This window comes from Hyaena hyaena, unplaced genomic scaffold (assembly GCF_003009895.1).
Source record: "Hyaena hyaena isolate Hyena2069 unplaced genomic scaffold, ASM300989v1 scaffold_150, whole genome shotgun sequence".
NCBI classification, from domain to species: Eukaryota; Metazoa; Chordata; class Mammalia; order Carnivora; family Hyaenidae; genus Hyaena; species Hyaena hyaena.
The window spans coordinates 758,340-780,794 of record NW_024080782.1 but is presented as its reverse complement, the minus strand read 5'-3'; the positions used below and the strand labels follow the sequence as shown (position 1 = coordinate 780,794).

Below are 22,455 nucleotides of genomic sequence, written 5' to 3'. Positions count from 1 at the left end.
TGTGTGTTATTTTCCTGTCACGGTTTCATGTATACCTTCCATTAGATTGGATTTTGTACATCTGTTGCATTCTTCTCTGTCATTTGGCCAGGATTGAGTTAAACATGTCTTTTTTTTCTCCCTCTACTCCCTCCCCCAGATCGGGGAAGGAAGCATTTTACCCACATTTTCCTTACATAAATCTCTCTCCAGATGGAGGGTTAAAGTCTTCTTGTGTTAGGGAGGAAGGAAAATTACCGTATTGCCTGGACATACATTTTGGATTTCCCAGGAAAAGGGGAGCATTTCAAAATCTGATGAGTCAAGACAGATAATAAAAAAATTGATAAAGATAGGGCTGCCTGTTTTTATATTCTGCTGCATAGCGTGTGTTTCAATGAATATGCCTAGAATTTGTCTTCAAATGCTGACATTTACCTCTTAGGCTGTATAATTGTGCTGGCTTTCTCCAGAGTACAATTCGTATTCTGCATCCAGGCTAATATGTCCACCTACTATAAACATCACTGCCTATGGTAACGACCAGGCAGAATCAAAAATTCTTTTTATCTACGTCATAGCTGGCAGGGACTCTCGGGACCACCACACATCATTCTCGTCATTTGAAGCTTATGGACAAAAAGCATGACACTGTAAAAACCAGCCTGGTCTGACATACATTGACTTTGAAATCATACTAGCTTATTTAGAATGCTTCATTCCATCATTACTGTTTTTAAAGTACTGAGGATTCAATAAGCTCTTCTAATTAATGTATTCTTTAAGCCTAGTAACCTATCCTTTTATGGTGAACCATTCCCCTTCTATAAACCATCTCTGGCTCCTTTTTTTGTTAAAGGTTAATAATGAGAATAATGAAGCAATTGATTATTTATGCAGTCATGATTGGCAAAAGTTATTAGAGCAGGAACCTGCCCTGAGGCAATGATTAGGTTATGAAAATGTTAAGGAATACTGAAACCAGTCACCATTTTTGACATTTACGAAATACTATTCCCATCCTTAATCATGATGGCCGGCTGTAAAAGTATTTATATAGAATAATCTCATTGGACAGTAATTTTTATACCAGCAGCATACATAATTAAGTGAGGGGGGAGATTTGGAAATGATCTGAAAGAAAAGTGGGCCTGGGGAGGAAATTACCAGAATGAGAAGGAATAGAACTCTCTCTTGGAGAGAGCTGTCTCCCATACACCTGATCTATGCAGTGAAGTGACTTTTCCAATTTAGGGTTTTCATCTTGAGCACTTAGCAAGTTCGAGGAGCTATGAGAGAGGGTACCCCTGTTTAGGTTGCTATATTCTCCATATTAGTCTGTGAAAAATGTAGAGAGGCATATGGGCAGAACATTTCCTAATCATCATTTTATTAATGAAGCATGGGCTTAACTGGCATTATATAAAAATAATACAAAAATTTAATTATAATTCCTTTATGTTTAATATGGTTAGAACTTTCTTCCTAAATTAGACAGTAATTATACTTTTTTTCCCCAAAACAGTGTTATCACTTCTTCTCTGCAGTTTTTGAGGTAGCAGTTTTATTGAGATATAACTCACACACAATAAAACTTACCCTTTTGAAGTGTGCAATTCAGTGGTTTTGAGAATATTCCCAAAGCTGTGCAAGCACAGTTATCTAATTCTAGATCATGTACATTACCTTACTCCCCAGAACCAATACCCATGAGCATTTGTTCCCTATTTCCCTCCCCCAGCTGGAAGCACACACTAATGTACTTTCTGTCTGTATGGATTTGAAGTAATTTTTCAGAAAATTGGAGGACAGGAAGTGAACATGGTTGAATGTAACTTTTATTTGTGATCCTGTTTACTTAGAACTGAGTATTCTTTCCCCAAGTTCATTGGAATAGGTATTCAAAACAATTAACAACAACAACAAAACCCCAGCATCTTTACATAAATAAAATCATACTTGTGGCCTTTTGTGTCTGGCTTTGTTAGCATAATGTATTCAGGGCTCATCCATATTACAGCATGTAGCAATACTTTGTTTCTTTTTATGGCTGAGTGGTACACTGTGTATAGATATACCACATTTAGTTTATCCGATTATCACTTGGTGACATTTGGGTTGTTTTCACTTTTTCACTATTATGAAGAATGTTACTCTGAATATTCATGTTCAAGTTTTTGTGTGGACATATATTTTTTTATTCTCTTGGGATTATAGCTAAAATGGAATTACTGAGTCATATGTAACTCAATGTCTAACTTTTGGGAGCACGGAAAAATTATTTTCCAAAGCAGCAGTATCATGTCACATTCCCATTAGCTGTATAGGAGGGTTGTAATTTTTCTACATCCTTAGCAAAGCTTTTTATTGTTAGTCTTTTTGATTATAGCCTTCCTAGTAGATACAAAGTGGCATCTCATCTTGTGGTCTTGATTTCCATTTTTCCAATGTTTAATGATGTTGAACATATTTTCTTGTGCTGCTTGGACATTTGTATATTTTCTTTTGAGAAATGTCTATTCAAGTTCATTACCCATTTTTAATTAGGTTAAATTTGTCCTTACTGTTGAATCATACAAAGTCTTTATGTATTCTGAATACCAGTCCCTATCATCTCTACAATTTGCAAATATTTTCTCTCATTCTGGAGGTGTTTTTTTCAAATTTCCTAATAGTGTCCTTTGAAGCAAAAGTTGTTTTGTGTGTATGCTTTTAAAACAATTTATTTATTTATTCTTTGTTTTTCTGTTTTCTGTTTTCTGTTTTCAGGTGACCATTGCCTAATCCAAGGCCAGAAACTTTTACTTTTGTGGGTTTTACAGTTTTAGCTCTTATATTTGGATCAATGATCCCTATCTGGTTCGTTTTTGTGTATGGTGTGAGATAAGAGTCTAACTTTATTCTTTTGCATGTTTTTTGTTTCATTCAAACTTAAAGATTTGAGAGAGAAATATCTCCTCAAATGGGATGACCATTGCTACTCTCTTTGTGAATTATTGTTTTCATGATTTTTTTTGATGAATATATGTACTGTGTTTATCTACTTGCACTCTCCCCAAATATGGTTGCATTTTGGGCTCTCTTTTATTTACTGGAATCTGAAAAGCAGCACTGAGAGATGTAGTGTGTTCCTTTATTCGTTTTTTCCCTTAATTTACAATCTCACCTCTTCAGCTACAGTATAGAGAATGCCAAGAACTCCTAAGTCTCTATCAGAAATACCTATCAGAACAGCAGGAGAAGCTCACCATGTCTCTCTCAGAACTTGGTGCTGCTAAAATGCAGGAACAACAGGTAAGCAGCTATATTCTTACCTTTTCTTGTCACAAGAGTCATTGCCTTTACTGTAATTGAATCCCAGTATATAACATTGTCTTAAAATATGCAGATATAGCATGTGGTTGAGTTAGTGTCATTTACTTCTTTTTCTTTTTCACCTCCTGTTCCTGGGGCCCAGAGGTCAGAAATGGTACTTGAAGCAGGCTGTGGGTCAGTGAGAAACTCCTAGTTATATGAGAACACAGCAGGAATAGGAAAGAAAACCCCACTGCCCTGTTGCTTAATGAAGAAGAACAGGTGGGCTGTTACTCATTTTCCTTATGGAAAACACTAATGAGCCTTTCCTAACTTATGTTTATATTTTTAGAATAATAAAAGTGACTTGGTGACTTACACAATTTTTAATTGTAGAAAGTTGAAATATTTTGCATGTATGTATGCATAAATCACATAAATATAGATGCGAATCTTTTTATATAAACTTCTATATACATATCCTCAAATGGTATGTATTGTATAATTAAATGACTTTTCAGAACCCTGCCAGTTGTGATGTGAAGCAGGTTCTCAACCCCTAGCCGGTGATACTTGTTGTCTTTTTCATATCCAAATGAGTTTAAGCCTTCAAATGGATGAGGACAGTAAGTTTTACACACTGACACATCACAGGAAAAACTGCAGTAGGGTGCAGGCCATTCTTATTAAGTATTAAAGCCTGGATAATGTGCTAACATGTTATCTTCCCCTTTGAATACTATCAGATCCTGTGAATGGTTTCTTATAACCCTTCTAACAAACATCATTGCTGTTCAGCCTAGAGACAACGATCTCAGATAGGTTCAGAATTTTGGTCTAGAATTTGCAACAATGTAAATGGAAGGAACTTGTAGGGCATTATACTAAGTGAAACAAGTCAGTCAGAGAAAGACAGGTATCATATGTTTTCGCTTATATGTGGAGGTTGAGAAAATTAACAGAAGACCATGGGGGAAGGGAAAGAAAAAAAAAAACAAAGAAATAGTTGCAGAGAGGGAAGCAAACCATAAGAAACTCTTAAATACAGAGAACAAACTGAGTGTTGATGGGGGTGGGGATATGGGGGGTAATGGGTGATGGGCATTGAGGGATGGGCACTGGATGCTCAAATAAATAAACTTAAAAAAAAGAAATGGCTAAAGTACGAATGGTTTATTTGTCTTCTGATTTGAAATATTTTCTTTTGTTCTGTTTTCTGAAAACCCTAGGCTATAAAACGAGGCAGAAGAAGGTGGCAGCTAATCTTGATGGTCTATCTGGATTTTCCCTGCCACTTTGAAAATGAGGCAGAAAGAGTTTTTGTTTGTTTATCTTAGAGAGCGAGTAGGGGAGAGGGGCAAGGGGGCGGGTGGGGGGGAGAATCTGAAGCAGGCTCTACTCACAGTGTGGAGCCGGACAGGATGGGTGATCCTAGAACCCTGGGATCAGGACCAGAGCCTAACTCAGGAGCCTGACACTCAGCCTGCTCAGCCTACTTAGCCATCCAGGCACCTGGGGAAGGCAGTTTTTAAGGTGGCCCTTGTCTATTGTGTTTGGGTGAGCTAGAGAAAATTGTAGCATCAACTGTCAGATTTCTGACCTTTGCTTTTGTATTTCCATTCTTTCCCTCTGCATGACATAGTGGGCGGAGGGCACAAAAGTGAAGGGCACCCCATTTGGTAAGGGTATTGGAGGGGAAGCAGAGGGTTTTTCACTTGCCAGTTAGACGCTTAGGAACTTAAGGATATAGATTGAGGGGCACCTGGGTGGCTCAGTCAGTTAAGTGTCCGACTTCGGCTCAGGTCATGATCACACGGTTCGTGGGTTCGAGCCCCGCGTTGGGCTCTGTGCTGACAGCTCAGAGCCTGGAGCCTGCTTCCGATTCTGTATCTCTCTCTCTCTCTGACCCTCCCCTACTCATGCTTTCTCTCTCTCAGAAATAAAACATTTAAAAAAAAAAGGGTATAGATTGAGAGTGAGAGTGAAGAAAGAGTCACTAGAGGGCTCTAAAGACATGTAGGGGCTCTAAAGACTTCTGGATAAGGAGAGCTCACTCTTTTTTTTTTTTATCTACTTCTGAAATTGGGGGAAAATAAAACTTTCTTAGGTGTTACTGTTCTAATGTTTTATATTTATGCTACTGATTCTTGGAGGTTTCATTAGAGACCCATCATAATTAACACCAATTCTCTAACCTTAACTGTGTGGAACAAAACTGAAAAAAAATCACTAATACTAAAATGAAGCTGTTGGCCAAGTATATAGAGAGAGCACCCTCAAAAAGAGGAATTTTGATTTTTCATTTGGATTTACTCATGAGAAAATTTTAAAACAGTGTTTTCTGGAAATGCCTGGTAGTTAAGTCATTATATCTTGTGTGCAATGAAATGAAATTGAGGCCTCTTAAAGGCTCTGCCATTTGACTTCATAGAGGAAATAAGTTTCTTTTTGAATGCCAAGTGGAGATTGTTATCTTGCTTCTTATGGTATCTCGTTTGCTCTTTATGACAGGCCTCTCTTACCTGAACACAGGTAAACACCTTCCCATTCCCTCTCATGGGAATTGGGTAAATATGGTAAACAGGTTTATTTTCTGTCAGGAGGGGATCATTGTGATGACTCTGATCCTGAATGAAGATGTGGTGAAGTTCACTGTCCTCTTTATGTGCTCACAAATAGACTTTGGTTATCTTTATCGTAGCACCTTTCTTGTTCTTTTGTAATTATTCAGCCTTCTTTCTCCTTCAGCAGGCTTTTTAGAAAAACAGGCATCTTATGGGATTGGTCTTTATATTCTCAGAACCTATTACAGCGTTTGGCTTAATATTTAATTTTTATATAATAAATATCTATATAGTACATATTGGGTGCCAGTTCTCAACTTGTAACACATATTAAATCATTTAGTCCTCATAATAAACCAGTGAAATAAGCCCCACTTTACAGAGGAAGAACCTCAAACTCATTCAGAGAAGAAAATGATGACTTGCCCAGGTCATGCAGGTAATGGGTTGGCAAATCAAGATGTGAACCCAACTAGTCTGAATCCATAGTTTCTGGAACAAAGACAAGAAAAACTGGAGATACCTTAAAAGAATTCTCTTTAGAGAATTTCTATGATTAATTTTTTTTAATGTTGGTTTATTTTTAAGAGACAGGGAGAGATGGAGTGTGAGCAGGGGAGGGGCACAGGAGAGGGAGACACAGAATCTGAAGCAGGCTCCAGACTCTGAGCTGTCAGCACAGAGCCTGATGTGGGACTCAGACTCCAGAACTATGAGATCATGACCTGAGGTGAAGTCAGACATTTAACCCACTGAGGCACCCAGGTGCCCCTGACATTTGGTTTTTTAATATTAGAGCACTAATATACTAGAAATGGTAGGAAACTCTTTATTTGCCTTTACTGTGAATAGCCATAATATCAGGGAAACATTACATTTTGTTTGTTCTGAAAATAAGGTTTTTTTTTTGTTTTGTTTTTTGTTTTTTTTTTTTTACTAACCTCCAAATTCTGTGATGTAGACAGCAGCGGTTCATTTTTCATGAGGCATTTACTTGACTTAAGAGACTTGTTCTGTTTCTTCTTTCATTGTTTGCCATCTGGCTCAAGGTGCATATTATAGATTTTGCTTATAGTTTTATTAAATTCACAGTTCTCCAGAAGAATGCCTTAGCTTATGACTTTTTTCATTGATTTCTGCCATTTCCTTGAAAAGGGATTACTCTATTTATAAGGTGAATTTTTTCCTTGTTTTTCCCTCATCCTCTTTCTTGCTGTGCCTCAAAGATGAATTTTCTAATTCATTCAGCCTGGATTCATTGTGGATTCCAGAAATGTTTTTCACTTGTTCTGTTTAGATTAAGGTATTTCATTGATGTGTGTCTGTTACTCCATTTCCCTATCTTAAGAAATAGGACTTACCCACAATATAATCTTGGTCTTGGATGTGGGAGGATCTAATAACCATAGTTTTGACCAATGCACATTTTAGAATATAGCTTTTCTTACCACAGTTGAGTGTTTGATCACTCTACCATTTTAGAAGTGTTACATAACAGTATTTCTAAAGTATTCTTTATATTAAGAGAAAGTCTCAGCAGCATTTTGAGTATCTTCTCCCACTGCCATTCAAAAATGTTGGTATGTGAGCCTACCTTACTGGGTTTTTTTTTAACCTTTCCTGTTTTTATCAAGAAGATATAAAAAGGAAGATTTGGTATCTTTTTGAGATTTCCCCTTTTCTATAAAATGGATAAAATCATCATTACTTTTCAGCCATGGGCAATAGATATTAACAAATCTCTGCTGTTCTGATCTGGTAAAAGGCCTTTTATATAAATGTTTCCATTTTGTTCACGATTACTTGTTCCGTGTTTCTTAATTTGAATCTGGGTCATGGGCTGAACAGAATTTGAAATATATGAAAGATAAATCATTACTGAGTACATGTTTAATGTCTCTTGGTGGTTCCTACTACTGGTGTCTATATAGTTGTGTCATAAGAGTTTTTGTTGTACATAGGGCCATAGTACCTTAAGACTATTTCCTGTTCTGTGATTATTTTCAGGCATTTTTTTGTTTGTTTGTTTTGTTTCTTCAGATACAATGTTTTTTATGCATATTTTATGCACCCAAACTTTTGAACACTGATCACAATATATCATTTAGTCTTATGTAATTAATAGGAAGCAGAAGAATTGTCTTTAAATAAGAATAAGAGTATTATTTTTATGGTGTATAAAATCCTTAACAAGAAAGAAAACATATAGCAGATATTCTGAGATTCAAGTAACTACAAAAATCAAGACATCCTAGAATAGTACATAGAGCTGTGCTTTTCAGAACCATATTAAGACCATTTCAAAATGTCTGGGTGTCTTGCTGGTAAATTCATTATGCTTGTAGGAGTGCTTCCCAAATCCACCTTAACAGCAGTAACCTTAAGTCAAGAAACAATGCTCATCAATAAAATATATACTTTTAATAGCCAAGGAAAAAAATAAGAAATGCTACCCTTGACATGTAGGTGAGGTTAATAAATTTCTATTATTATATGTTGCGAAGATGGTCTCTTCGAGGGAAATTAATATTAAAGTGTGGCCCATAGGTATGAATCATAATGACAATGAAGGTCTCAAGTCCGGGCAAACTTTATTGACTACATATGGCATACTGTGCATGAATTTTGAACCCTAAGATGACTTTGCCTATTGAATTTCAGTGCCACTGTGAACAGTCAGAAGGGTAGTTATATGTCTCCCACCACCACCACCAATTAAATACATTCTTAGGCCCAAAACATGGGATTTTGGCTCGCCTGCTATTCTGATGTCCTTTACTCAAAAAATACAGTTTAAAAGATGAACAGAATTTAAAATATTGTTGTAAGAAAATAGGTAACATAAAAAAATGTGCCTCAGAGAGAGAGAAAGAGAGAGAGGAGGGAGAGACAGAGACAGAGACCAGAGAGAGTAATGCTTTATCAAAATACAGAAGAATTTGCTGAAATGTAAATGAGGATAACTCCAGTAAAGGCATGAGAACACTGAATATTTGGACGTATTTACTAACTCTGATTCGTTGCATGTTTTTGATCCTTTAAAGAATAAGTTATAAGTTATATTACTGTAGGAAGTTACAACTCAAAGTATAGGGTAACAGCAAACCTCTACAGATAGTAAAAAGATCACTGATTGCCTGAGGTGCGTGGGAGGGGAGAGATAAGTAGGTAGAGCATTTCTCTGAGCCCTTTTGGAACTGTACAGCACAAAGACACAAAGAGTGAACCCTAATGTGCACTATAAATTTTACGGACTTTAGGTAATAATAATGCATCAGTATTGAGTAATCAGTTGTAACAAACATACTATATTTATGGAAGATGTTATAAATCAGGGAAACAATGAAGTAAAAGGAGGGAGTATATTTTAAGTCCATCAAAATTTCTTAAAATCTATTTTTAAATTTAAAACTTCTCTAAAAAAGTTTATTAATGTAAAAAATGCAATGAAAATAAAGTATAGGGCATAAGTTACTCTAAAGTTGTCTGTTACCAAAATTTGATTTATATTCTTAATGAACTATGTTCTTCCAGCTATTGGCTGGAATGTCACAAGTTACTTAAGTGGAGAGTGAGCAGAGCCATCTAGTATCCATATTCTAAGCTAAATTTAGTTTTTCATATTTAATACGTGTCATTTAATTCATGCAACAAGATGGTGACCTATCCCTTCCTTGAAGATTGTATATTAGTTATCTCTTCTCTGTAACAATTACAAAATTTAGCAGCTTATTAACATGCATTTATTTTCTGTGAGTCAGAAATTCAGTCAAGTCTTAGCTGGTTCCTTATGCTTCAAGGTCTCTTGCAGGCTGCACTGAAGGGGTTGGCAGAGGCTGTATTCTCATGTGAACCCTTGACCTAGGGTAGGATCTGTTTCCATGCTCATCACATGGTTGGCAGAAATCAGTGTCCTGTGGGTTTTGGGAATGTGGGCCTCCTAGCTGGCTAGTGACTGGAGGCCCCCCTCACTTCCTTGCTAGGTAGGCCTCTCCAGGGTGGCTACTTGTTTCATCAAGTGTACAAACCTAGAAGGCAATGGAGTCTACTAGCAAGACAAGTTGTCATCTAACCTAACTGAAGGAGTGATATTTCATCACTTTTGGTGTGTTAGAAACAAGTCACAGGTCCTGGTACACACAAAAGGAGATGATCACACACAAGGGCAGGAATACCAGGATATGGAGGTCACTGGGATCATCGGAGAGGCTGTACAAGGCTATAGCAGAGTGAGCGATGAATCTGTTTAACAATAATGCAGTGTCACATTTCTGCAAAATCTTCAAAAGGAGACAAAAGCAAGTATCATTGGATAGGCTGCTTATTAAACTTGCACAGAGAAAGATTCCATGGAGCCAATAGACAGCAGTGATCCCATTAGTGATAGTGAAAGTTATCCTATGCATCCTAACACTCCTCTCTCTTGTCTCATTCACATCAGCCATAGAGGTTCTGAAAATAAGTGCAGGTTAATTTATTTATTTTTCTTTATATTTTTTATTTTCTTTATTATTTTGTATTTTATTATAGTACTGTAATCCTTTTTTATATGAATATTTTTGGGTTGTGGAATGAATCATCTGAGTTTCCATTATTTCTTATGGGTAAATTTGCTTTGATATACAGGTGCTTTGTATTTCAAGCATGTTTCCAGAATGAATTATGCTCTCAAACCAAGGTTTTACTGTATATGAATTTTGTGCTAGAGATATCATGGTGGCTGTCCAGTCTGCAGAATGGATTATTCTTACTAGTTGTTAAATATTTTATTTTTCAGTATGTTTTATCCATATCTTATTTATTATGGCCTTTTTATTATTTATTCAGACTACTATACAAATTACTATAAACCATTTCCTACCAATTTGAGAGAAGAGATCAGTCTCTTTCAACTCCATTGAAAGTCCTGCATACCTGAATCAGATCTTCAAATCAGGCTAAATTGAATAATAATAAATAATTATTTGGTGACCTACTATAAGTCTCTTAAACACTGCAAACCAAACTAACATGAAAGACATATGTTTACTATTGTGTTATTTTTTTCAAATCAAGTTTTTTTATGATTGCTATTGAGTGTACAGTCTTTCACATACTTGAAAGACTTTGAAAACAAATAGTTTTCAAACCAGAAAATCTACTTTTCAGTGCAATCTAGATATTAATACTTGGCTATTGGCTTGAAGAAATAGGCTTTCTACTCATAGGTTATAGATTCAAAATAAATCTAGAAAGTATTTAAACTGATAATGTAGCATCAAAATGTTAAACTTTGCATGTTCTCTATATTAGATATGATTGGGGATACATGGTTAAAATGTATTGAACAACTTGGGTTTATGGTCAGTCTTTTCAGAGTAACATTTGCCCTTGTGTCTGACTTTTTTGACATTGTTTCTCAGTCCTGCATCTCAGAAGGCTATTTTCTTCATTTATTTCAAGTCGCTATAAGACTGTGCTAGCTGTCATAGGGAATCATATAATAGGAAAGAGAATCTAATACTAAATAGATTGTCTCATTACTACATGATTCCACTTTTATGAAGAATCTAAAATAGTGAAATTCTTGGGATGCCTGAGTGGCTCAGTTGGTTAAGTGTCTGACTTTGGATTTTGGCTCAGGTCATGATCTTGTGGTTCGTAGAATCAAGCCCCACATTGGGCTCCACACTCAAGTGTGGCACATGCTTGGGATTCTCTCTCCCCCTCTCTCTGCCTCTATCTCCCTCTTTCAAAAATAAATAAACTTTAAAATAAAACAATCAAACTCTTGTAAACAGAAAGTAGACTAGTAGATGCACTGGGGTAGGAGGAAAAAGGGAGTTAGTTTTGTATCCATTGCAAATGGATACAGAGTTTTACTTTTCCAACTTGAAAAAGTTCCAGAGTTCTGTTTTACAACAATGTATATGATTAACACTAGTGTATTGTACCCTTAGAAATGGCTAAGAGGGTTAAATTTTGTTTGTGGTTTGACTACAATTAAAAATAAATAGATTGGGTACAAAATCAATGTACAGAAATCAGTTACATTTTTAAGCAACAGAAAGAGAAATCAAGAAACTGATCCCATTTACAGTTGCACCAAGAACTTTAAAATACCCAGGAATAAACTTAACCAAAGATGTAAAAGATCTGTAGGTTGAAAACTATAGAAAACTTATGAAGGAAATTGAAGAAGACACAAAGAAATGGAAAAACATTCCATGTGCATGGATTGGAAGAATAAATATTGTTAAAATGCCAATACTACCCAAAGCAATCTACACATTCAGTGCAATCCCAATCAAAATTACACTGGCATTCTTCTCAAAGCTAGAACAAACAATCCGAAAATTTGTATGGAACCACAAAAGATCCCAAATAGCCAAAGAAATATTGAAGAAGAAAACCAAAACGGGAGGCATCACAATCCCAGACTTTAGCCTCTTCTACAAAGCTGTAATCATCAAGACAGTATGGTACTGACGCAAAAACAGACACATAGACCAGTGGACTAGAATAGAGAATCCAGAATTGAACCCACAAATGTATGGCCAACTAACCTTTGACAAAGCGGGAAAGAGTATCCAATGGAAAAAAGACAGTCTCTTTAGCAAATGGTGCTGGGAGAACTGGACAGCAACATGCAGAAGAATGAAACTAGACCACTTTCTTACACCATACACAAAAATAAACTCAAAATGGATGAAGGACCTGAATGTGAGACAGGAAACCATCAAAACCCTAGAGGAGAGAGCAGGAAATAACCTCTTTGACCTCAGCTGCAGCAATTTCATACTCGACACATCTCCAAAAGTAAAGGAATCAAGAGCAAAAATGAACTATTGGGACCTCATCATGATAAAAAGCTTCTGCACTGCAAAGAAACAGTGCACAAAACTAAAATGCAACCAACGGAATGGGAAAAGATATTTCCAAATGAAATTTCAGATAAAAGTCTAGTATCCAAAATCTATAAAAAAAATTCACCAAACTTCACACCCAAAAAACAAAGAATCCAGTGAAGAACTGCGTAGAAGGCATGAATAGACACTTTTCCAAAGAAGACATCCAAATGGCCAACAGGCACATGAAATGATGCTTAACATCCCTCATCATCAGGGAAATACAAATCAAGGCCACACTGAGATACCACCTCACACCAGTCAGAGTGACTAAAATGAACAAATCAGGAGATTATAGATGCTGCTGAGGATGTGGAGAAATGGGAACTCTTTTGCACTGTTGATGGGAATGTAAACTGGTACAGCCCCTCTGGAAAACAGTGTGGAAGTTCCTCAAAAAGAAAGAAAGAAAAGGAAGGAAGGAAGGTAGGTAGATAGAAAGATAGAAAGATAAAAAGAAAGAAAGAAAAAGAAAGAAAGAAAATAGAACTACCTTATGACCCAGCAATAGCACTGCTAGGAATTTACCCAAGGAATACACTAGTGCTGATGCATAGGGGCACATGTACCCCAGTGTTTATAGCAGCACTTTTAGGAGTAGCCAAAGTATGGAAAGAGTCTAAATGTCCATCAACTGATGAATGGATAAAGAAGATGTGGTTTTGAATGCTGACAAAAACTGAGGACTGATGGATGTGGGGGGGAGGGGGGGATGGGCATGAAGGAGGGCACTTTGGGGATGAGCACTGAGTGTTATGTAGAAACTAATTTGACAATAAACTATTTGTAAAAATAAATAAATAAATAAATAATTTATCAAGACATATTGAAAAAAAAAAAGAAGATGTGGTTTATGTATATAATGGATTATTACTTGGCAATGAGAAAGAATGAAATCTGGCCATTTGTAGCAACATGGATGGAACTGGAAGGTGTTATGCTAAGTGAAATAAGTCAGAAAGACAGATACTATATGTTTTCACTCATATGTGGATCTTGAGAACCTTAACAGAAGACCATGGGAATGGAGAAGGGAAAAACAATTACAGAGAGGGAGGGAGGCAAACCATAAGAGACTCTTAAATACAGAGAACAAACTGAGGGTGGGTGGGGAGCAGGGAAGAGGGGAAAGTGGGTGATGGGCATTGAGGAGGGCACTTGTTGGGATGAGCACTGGGTGGTGTATGGAAACCAATTTGACAACAAATTATATTAAAATTGTTTTAAAATAAATAGATTGTCTCAGCCCAAGTTTAAGTAAATTTTTACTTCATGGGAACAGAAAGTGTTGATCTGGAACCATTTATGTTGACAGCAGAATATAAGCAGCTATAGTAGTAGTGATGGATTTTGCAGAATTAGCATCAACATGCTCAGATAAGAAGTCTAAGTGCAGGAGAGAGGCAAGTGGGCCACTTTTTATTAGTACACTGATATCAGGCTACTGTCCATCTGCACTCTGTCAAAACTAGGCTTTTGTTTAAAGAACCAATATACCATCTGGAAGAAATCCTAAATACCTTTTCCCCCATTTTGGATGGGAATACTTACATTTATATATCAAATGTTACTGACAAAGATATTTGACAGCACCCTCCAGGTAAACAGATAATACTTCAAAAAGTATAATATTTGAATGTCCTTCTATTTAAAGACTCAAACTTTTACATAACTTATTTTCCTGCAAGTGCCTGTTAACTAAGTTAAATTTCAAACACCCTGCTGCCTGATATTTATAGTCTTTATTATTCAGTGAACATTAAATTATTTCTTCCCTTGTTAACTTTTTATTTGAACCCTTGCTAGCCTGTTTTCTGCTTCTTTCAAATTAATGTGATTTTGAGCCTTAATACATTATTTGATTGGTTAATCCTGTCATTATAGTAATAACACTCATTATCTGATTGTAACATTAAAGCTCATGTCAATGTGTAAAGATTAACGTTCTCATGTGGAAGAAAAATAAGTGGAACAGATAGGTAAAGGTGGAATTATTTATTTGGCAAATGTCTATTGAACACCTACTATGTACTCACTTTTTTGAGTGTTCTGGGTATAGATCTTGCCCTCATGGATCATATAATCTCAAAAGACAATTTAACGAGGAAAAGGAAATTAAAATTTCAGAAAATAACAAGGCTATGTGATAGTGACTGGATAGGGCATACACAGAAGGGCTTTTTGACAATATTGTAATATAAAAAGAAAAATAGAGGTACGACATGGCTGTTGAAAGAATAAAACTCAGGAAGAGGAAAAACACATAAACAGGTCATGAGAACAGTTTAGCATCTCCAAATAGTGACCAATGCATAAGTATGAGAAAACTTAATGGTCTGGAGAAAGAGCCACCAAAATAGGAAAAATCCTTGAAACTTACTGCATAAGGCTGTGAATTGATACTTGTTTCTACCAGCCAAACTGGCATCAGACGCTGTATTCAGAAGGATATTTTCTCAGTAGAGGGACAAAAGGAGCCCTAGACTAAAGGATGCTGTGGCTCTCCCTTAAAAAAAAAAAAAAAAAAGCTGAAAACCAATATTTGGCAGGAATATATATATATATACATATATATATATTTCCAAGTTAACTGCATCCAAAATAAAGCACAAAGCTTATTTATCGCTCAAGAATAAATGCCAAAATATCCAGCAACCAAAAAGTTAAAATTCACAATGCTTGGCATCCAGTCAAAAATTACTAGCCCTGAAAAAAAAAAAAAAATTCCAGCCCTGTAAAGGGAGAAGGTATGACCCCAAGTGAGACAAAATCCATGAAAACCAACCCAGAAAAGACATAGATTATAGAATTAATATACAACAGCCCTAAGATTATTTTCACTGTATCGCATCACATATTTTCAAGAAGTTAAGGAAACATGAGGCTGTTAACTAGAAACAATACATATTTTTAAGGTCTTAAATCAGACTTGTAAAGACTAACAGCAATGAAAAATACACAGGAAGGAATTAACAGTGAATTTAACATTGCAGAGGAAAAGATTAGTAAAATAAGGACACAGTAATGGAAACTACTGAAAATTAAACAGAGATTCAAAAAGACTGAAAGGAAAGGAAGATAGCCTAAATTAGCTGTAGAACAACTTCAGGAAGCCAAATATATGTGTAATTGGAGTTCCCAAAGGGGCTCAGTGGGAAGGGGAGAGTAGACAATAAACATTTGAAGAAATAATGGCCCCCAATTTTTCAGTATTCTGAAACCCACAGATATAAGAGTATCAGCAAATTAAAGGCACAAAAAAGACGCAGAAGACTCTATGAAGTCACATAATCAAATTACTTAAAACCAAACCAGTGATAAAAAAAAAGTCTTAAAAGCAGCCAGGGAAAAAAGATGAGATGAAAGCAGGGTTATTTTGTTGTTGTTATTGTTTGTTTTGGGTCAAACAATAGAAGTGAGAAGACAGTGAAATGAAATCTTTACACTACTGAAAGAAAAAAAAAATTGTCATTAGAATTCTCTACTGAACAAAAAGTATCTTTCAAAAGTGAAGGTGAAATAAAGACTTTTTTGGACAATAAAAGCTCAAAATATTCTTCATCCACAAACCTGCATTACAAGAAATGTTAAAAGAAGTATTTCAAACCACAAGAAATAATATTAGATAGAAATATGGATTTGCACAAAATAATCAATCCTAGAAATGCTAATTATGTGAGTAAATATAAATTAATATTCTTTGTATTATTAAGGGTATGTTTGTATAATAATTTTTTATTATGTTTAAGAGTAAAAGATATTTTTTAAATTTTTTTAATGTTTTATTTATTTCTAGGAGAGAGAGAGACAGCGTGAGCAGGGGAGGGTCAGAGAGAGAGGGAGTCACAGACTCTGAAACAGGCTCCAGGCTCTGAGCTGGCAGTCAGCACAGAGCCCTATGCGGGGCTCGAACCCACGAACCGTGAGATCATGACCTAAGCGAAAGTCGGACGCTTAACCGACTAAGCCACCCAGGCGCCTCTAAGAGTAAAAGATATTTTTTAAAAGAAGGTAATGTACTGTGGAGTTTATAAGATGTAGAAGCAAAATGTGTAATGGTAGTAAAAAGATGAGGTGAGGATATTTAACATACTGTTGTAAGGTTTCTTATACGATATCTGTAGTGACATAATATCTTTTAAAAGACTATGATAAATTAAAGATATATGCTATAAACTCTACATCAGTCCCCTGAATAATGTGACCAGAAAATTGTAGCTATTAACAATGTATTGGAACCATAAAAAGTAATCCATATAAAGTAATCCAAAAAGAAGGCAAACAAATAGAGAAAAGGGAACAAAAAATGGAAGGGACAACTCGGAAACAAATAGCAAGATTATAACTAAAATGTAGGGGAAAAAAGGTGTACCATACTAACATTAATAAAAAGAAAGTTGGACTCGTGAAGTTAATATCAGATGATGTATGTATATTTCAGAGCAAAGAATATTCAGAAAAAGTCATTTCAAAATGATAAAGTATTCAGTTCATCAAGACAATATAATAATACTTAATGTTCATGCACTTAATAACAGTTTCAAAATATGTGAAGCAAAAAATGATAAAACTGCAAGGAGAAATGGATACATTGACACTTTTAGTCAGATATTTTATACCCTTCTTTCAGTAATTGATAGAACGATTAAGCGGAAAATTATTAAAGGATGTAAAGAATGAATTACATTAGCCAATTTGATGTGACTTTTAAAGAAAACACCCAATAGTCTCATGCAGTTTTTTCCAGTATACACAGACATTTGATAAGATAGTTTATATTCTTCACCATAAAACAGGTCGCAATAAGTTTTAAATAATTCAAGTTATTCAAGGTACTTCTGTGACCACATGGGATTAAATTAGAAATCCACAACAGAAATTTGTCTCTGAAATCACCAAATATCTGTAAACTAAATGGCAAATGTCTAAATAATATAGAGGGGTCAAAGAAGAAATAGAATAATAGAAGAAATCAAAGGAGAATTATAATGTATAGTGAATCAAATTACAGTGAAAACACAAATATCAAAATTTGTGGGATGCTGAGAAAGCAGTACACAGAAGCATATAAGATTGTCTATATGAGAAAAAAGTTTCAAATAAATTATCTCAGCTTCTGCCTTAAGAAAGTACAAAAATAAATTAAGTCCAAAGTAGGCAGAAAATAAGAAAAAACTGAAGCAGAAATCAATGAAATAGAAAACTACAAAGACAGAGAAAGTCCTTGAAACCAAAACATGGTTTTTTGAGAAGATCCGTAAAGTTGGTAAACCTCTAGGTAGACTGGTCAAGAAAAAAAGAGAGAAGCCACCAATTACCAAAATCAAGAATGGAATGTGTAGCATTACTACAGTTTCTACAGATGTTAAAAGGAAGACAAGGTTGTTTAATGAATATCTTTATGTTAATAAATTCGACAATTTGTATAAAGGACAAATTCCTTGAAAAACACAAATTACTAAAGCTTACTTAACTAGAAATAGATAACCTGTTTAGCCTGTTGTATTTGTAGCTAAAAGTCTTCCCACAAATAAAACATTAGGCTTGGGGCATCTGGATGGCTCAGTCAGGTAAGTGTCCAACTTTGGCTCAGGTCATTATCTCGCAGTTCTTGGGTTCAAGTCCTGCATCGGGCTCTGTGCTGACACCTCAGAGCCTGGAGCCTACTTTGGATTCTGTGTCTCCCTTTCTCTGTTCTTCCCCCACTCATGCTCTGTCTCTCTCTGTCAAAAAAAAAAATAAATAATAAATAATAATAATGAATAAACATAAAAATATTTTTTTAACATTAGGCTTATATGACCTCACTGGCAAATGTTACCAAATGTTATTATTCATTTAAGAAATTAATAGTATTAGAAAGAAAACTACAGGCCAATATCCCTGATGAACATAGATACAAAAATTCTTAGCAAAATATTAGCAAACTGAATTCAACAATACATTAAAATTGTCATTCACCATGATCAAGTGGGATTTATTCCAGGGATACAGGGTAGTTCAGATTTGCATATCAATGTGATAGATTAACAAGAGCAAGGGTAAAAAGCATCTGACAAAATACAACATCTTCAAGAAAGTGGGTTTAGAGGGAACAAATCTCAACTTTAAATAAAGACCATATATAAAAAACACAGGAAAATACTTTTATTCAACATAGTACTGGAAGTCCTAGCTAGAGCAGTCAGACAAGAAAACAAAAAGGTATTCAAATGGGTTAAAAGTAGAATTGTCACTATTTCCAGATGATATGATGCTGAATATAGAAAACCCCTAAAGACTGCATTAAAAAAATACAAACAACTATTAGAACTGATAAATGATTTCAGTAAAGTTGTAAGATACAAAAGTAATATACAGAAATCTGTTGTGTTTCTAGGAACTAATAACAAAGTATAAGAAAGAAAAATTAAGAGAACAATCTCATTTTCATTTACAATTGCACCAAAAAGTCTAGTTTACAATTGCACTTAGGGATACATTCAACCAAGGAGGTGAAAACTTTAACACATTGTTGAAAAAAACTGAAGATGATACAACCAAATGGAAAAATATACCATGCTCATTGATTGGAAGAATTAATATTGTTAAAATGTCTCTACTACCAAAATCAATCTACAGATTCAGTGCAATCCCTATCAAAATCCTGACAACATTTTTCACAGTACTAAAATTTGTATGAAACCACAGAAGACCTTGAATAGACAAAGTTAACTTGAGAAAGAAGAGCAAAGCTGGAGTTATCACAATCTTAGATTTCAAGATAGGCTACAAAGTTATAATAATCAAAACAGTATTGTACTGGCACAAAAATAAACACATAGATCAATGGAATAGGATAGAGAAATATACCCACGCTTATGGTCAATCTATGACAAAGGAAGAATATACAATGTGGGAAAAGCCTTTTCAATAAATGGGGTTGAGAAAACTGGACAGGTGCATGCAAAAGAATGAAACTTGAAAACTTTTTTATACTGTACATATACACACGCATAAAAAAAAAACCCTCAAAATGGGTTAAACACCTATGTGAGACCTAAAACCATAAAATTCCTTAAAGAAAACATAGGCATAATTTCTTTGACATTGGTCTTAGCAACATATTTGTCTCTTCAGGCAAGGGAAACAAAAGCAAAAATAAACTTTTGGGACTACAAAAATAAAAAGATTTTGCACAGCAAAGAAACCACCAGCAAAACAAAAAGGCAGCCTAATGAATGGGAAAAGATATCTGCAAATAATAAGGGGTTAATATCCAAAATATTTAAGGAATTTATGCAATTCAACAGCAAAAGAAAAAATCCATTTGAAAAATAGAGGACCTGACTAGATATTTTTCCAAGGAAGACATACAAATGGCCAACAGATACATGAAAAGATGCTCAATATTACTAATCATCAGGGAGCTATAATTCAAAACCACAATGAGATATCAACCTAACCAGTGAGAATGATATCAAAAAGACAAAAAATTACAAGTATTGGTGAGAAAGTGGAGGAAAGAGAACCTTTGTGCACTGTTGGTGGAAATGTAAATTGATGTAGCCACTCTGGAAAACAGTTTGAATTTTCCTCAAAGAATTAAAAATAGAAATACCATATGATCCAATAATTCCACTATTGGGTATTTACCCAAAGAAAATTAAACCATTAATTCAAAAGGATCTGTGCACCCCTGTCTATTGCAGCATTATTTACAACAGTCAAGATATGGAAGCAGCCCAGATGTCTATAGATAGACAGATGGGCTAAGAAGATGTGGTGCGTGCACACACACACACTGGAGTATTACTCAGCCATAAAAAAGAATGAGATCTTGCCATTTGGACCTCTAGGATATTATGCTAAGTGAAATAAGTCAGGAGAGACAAATACCATATGGTTTCACTTGTATATAGAATCCAACAAAAAACCCAAAAGCAATAGCAACAAAAAAATACTCTTTTTTAATGTTTATTTTTGAGGGAGGGCACACATGTGAGAGCAGGAGAGCAACGAAAGAGTGAGATGGAGGATTTGAAGTGGGCTCTGCACTGAGAGCAGAGAGCCTGGTGTGGGGCTCAAACTCATGAACTGTAAGATCATGACCTGTGCTGAAGTCAGACACTTAGCCGACTGGATCACCCAGATGCCCCCCAAAATATTCTTAAATACAAAGAATAAACTGATGGTTGCCAGAGGCAAAGTGAGGGAGGATGTGCTAAATAAGTAAAAAGGATTAAGAGGTACAAACTTTTAGTTATAAAATAAATAAATAATTCATTGAAATGAAAAATACAGCTTAGGATATATGGATAATATTGTAATAATGTAATAATGTTGTATGTTGACAGATGGTCCCTACACTTATTATTGTGAGCACTGAATAATGTAAAGAACTATAGGGGCCCCTGGGTGACTCAATCAGTTAAGTGACTTCAGCTCAGGTCATGATTTTGCGGTTCATGAGTTCGAGCCCTGCCTTGGGCTCTGTGCTTGACAGCTTGGAGGTTGGAGCCTGCTTTGGATTCTGTGTCTCCCTCTCTGACCCTCCTCCCGCTCGCATTCTATCTCTCTCTCAAAAATAAACATTAAAGAAAAAAAGAATTATAAAATCACTGTACTGTTTACCTGGAACTATATAACATTGTATGTCAACTATACATCAATAATAGATAAAAAATCAGAAATAGGACTAGGTCTACATACATTTCCCAATAAATTCAAGAGATAATACTTATAAACTCATTATATGAGGCCAACATTACTCTGATACAAACCCAAAGACGTTACAAGAACATTGCAAATATCCCTCATAAATTAGATGCAAAAATTAACACAATTTTAATAATTTCAATCCAACAATATAAAAAATAATACATTATAACTAAATTGTTTACCTCAAATATCAATCAATGTAATTCACCATATTACTCACAAAGTGAAAAGTACACTCATCTTCATAGAGGTAAAAAATAAAAATTTGAGAAAACTCAATTCTATTCATGACAAAATTCCAAAAACTTAGAAGAGAATGTCTTTAACCCAATTAAGGTCATCTCACAAAAAAAGTATAGATAATATTATACTTTTAGTGATGAAAGATCAGGAATAAAGCCATAATTATTTTCTCCCACTTCTTCTATTTAACATTGTATGGTAATTTCTAGCCAATACAAAAAGAAATAAAAAGTCATACAGATTGGAAAAGTACTAAAACTTACTTTACGTTAAGATACCATCATCAAAATGTAAGTCTACATAAAGTGTAAGTGTATACACAGACTTTACTAATTAACAAAAGTGCTACTAGAAGTTGTATGAGTTTAGGAAAATTGCAAGGTACAAGATCAATTTACAAAAATTAATTGTATAACAGTTGTATGAGTTACTTAGAGCAATCAAAATCATAGAGACAGTAAAATTGTTGCCAGTAGCTGCAGTGTGGGGAACGATGGCTATTGTTTAATGGGTATAGAGTTTCAGTTTTCCAAAATGAAAAGAGTTAGGAAGATGGATGGTAGTGCTGGCTGCACAATATTATTAATTTAATACTACTGAACTGCATACTTAAAAATGGTTAGGATGATAAATTTTATGTATATTTTACCACAATAAAAATTTTATGATCAATTATATATATATATATATCTTAGCAATAAAGTAGAATATTAAAACTTTAAAACATTTTAAGTTGTTAAATAAAAATATTGCCATTTGGTAATAGTATCAAAATATATGACATGTTC

The 22,455-nt window shown here is 34.9% G+C and overlaps 1 protein-coding gene across 6 annotated transcripts in view; it reads left to right on the top strand.

Moving 5' to 3' along the window:
• KIAA1328 (KIAA1328 ortholog) overlaps positions 1 to 22,455 on the top strand; it is a 332,193-nt gene that overhangs the window by 123,617 nt on the left and 186,121 nt on the right. For all 6 annotated transcript variants that reach the window (XM_039238958.1, XM_039238959.1, XM_039238962.1 and 3 more), the window contains one exon: positions 3,146 to 3,273. In XM_039238958.1, coding sequence (XP_039094889.1) covers positions 3,146 to 3,273 — 128 coding nt within the window. The remainder of the gene's footprint in view (positions 1 to 3,145; positions 3,274 to 22,455) is intronic.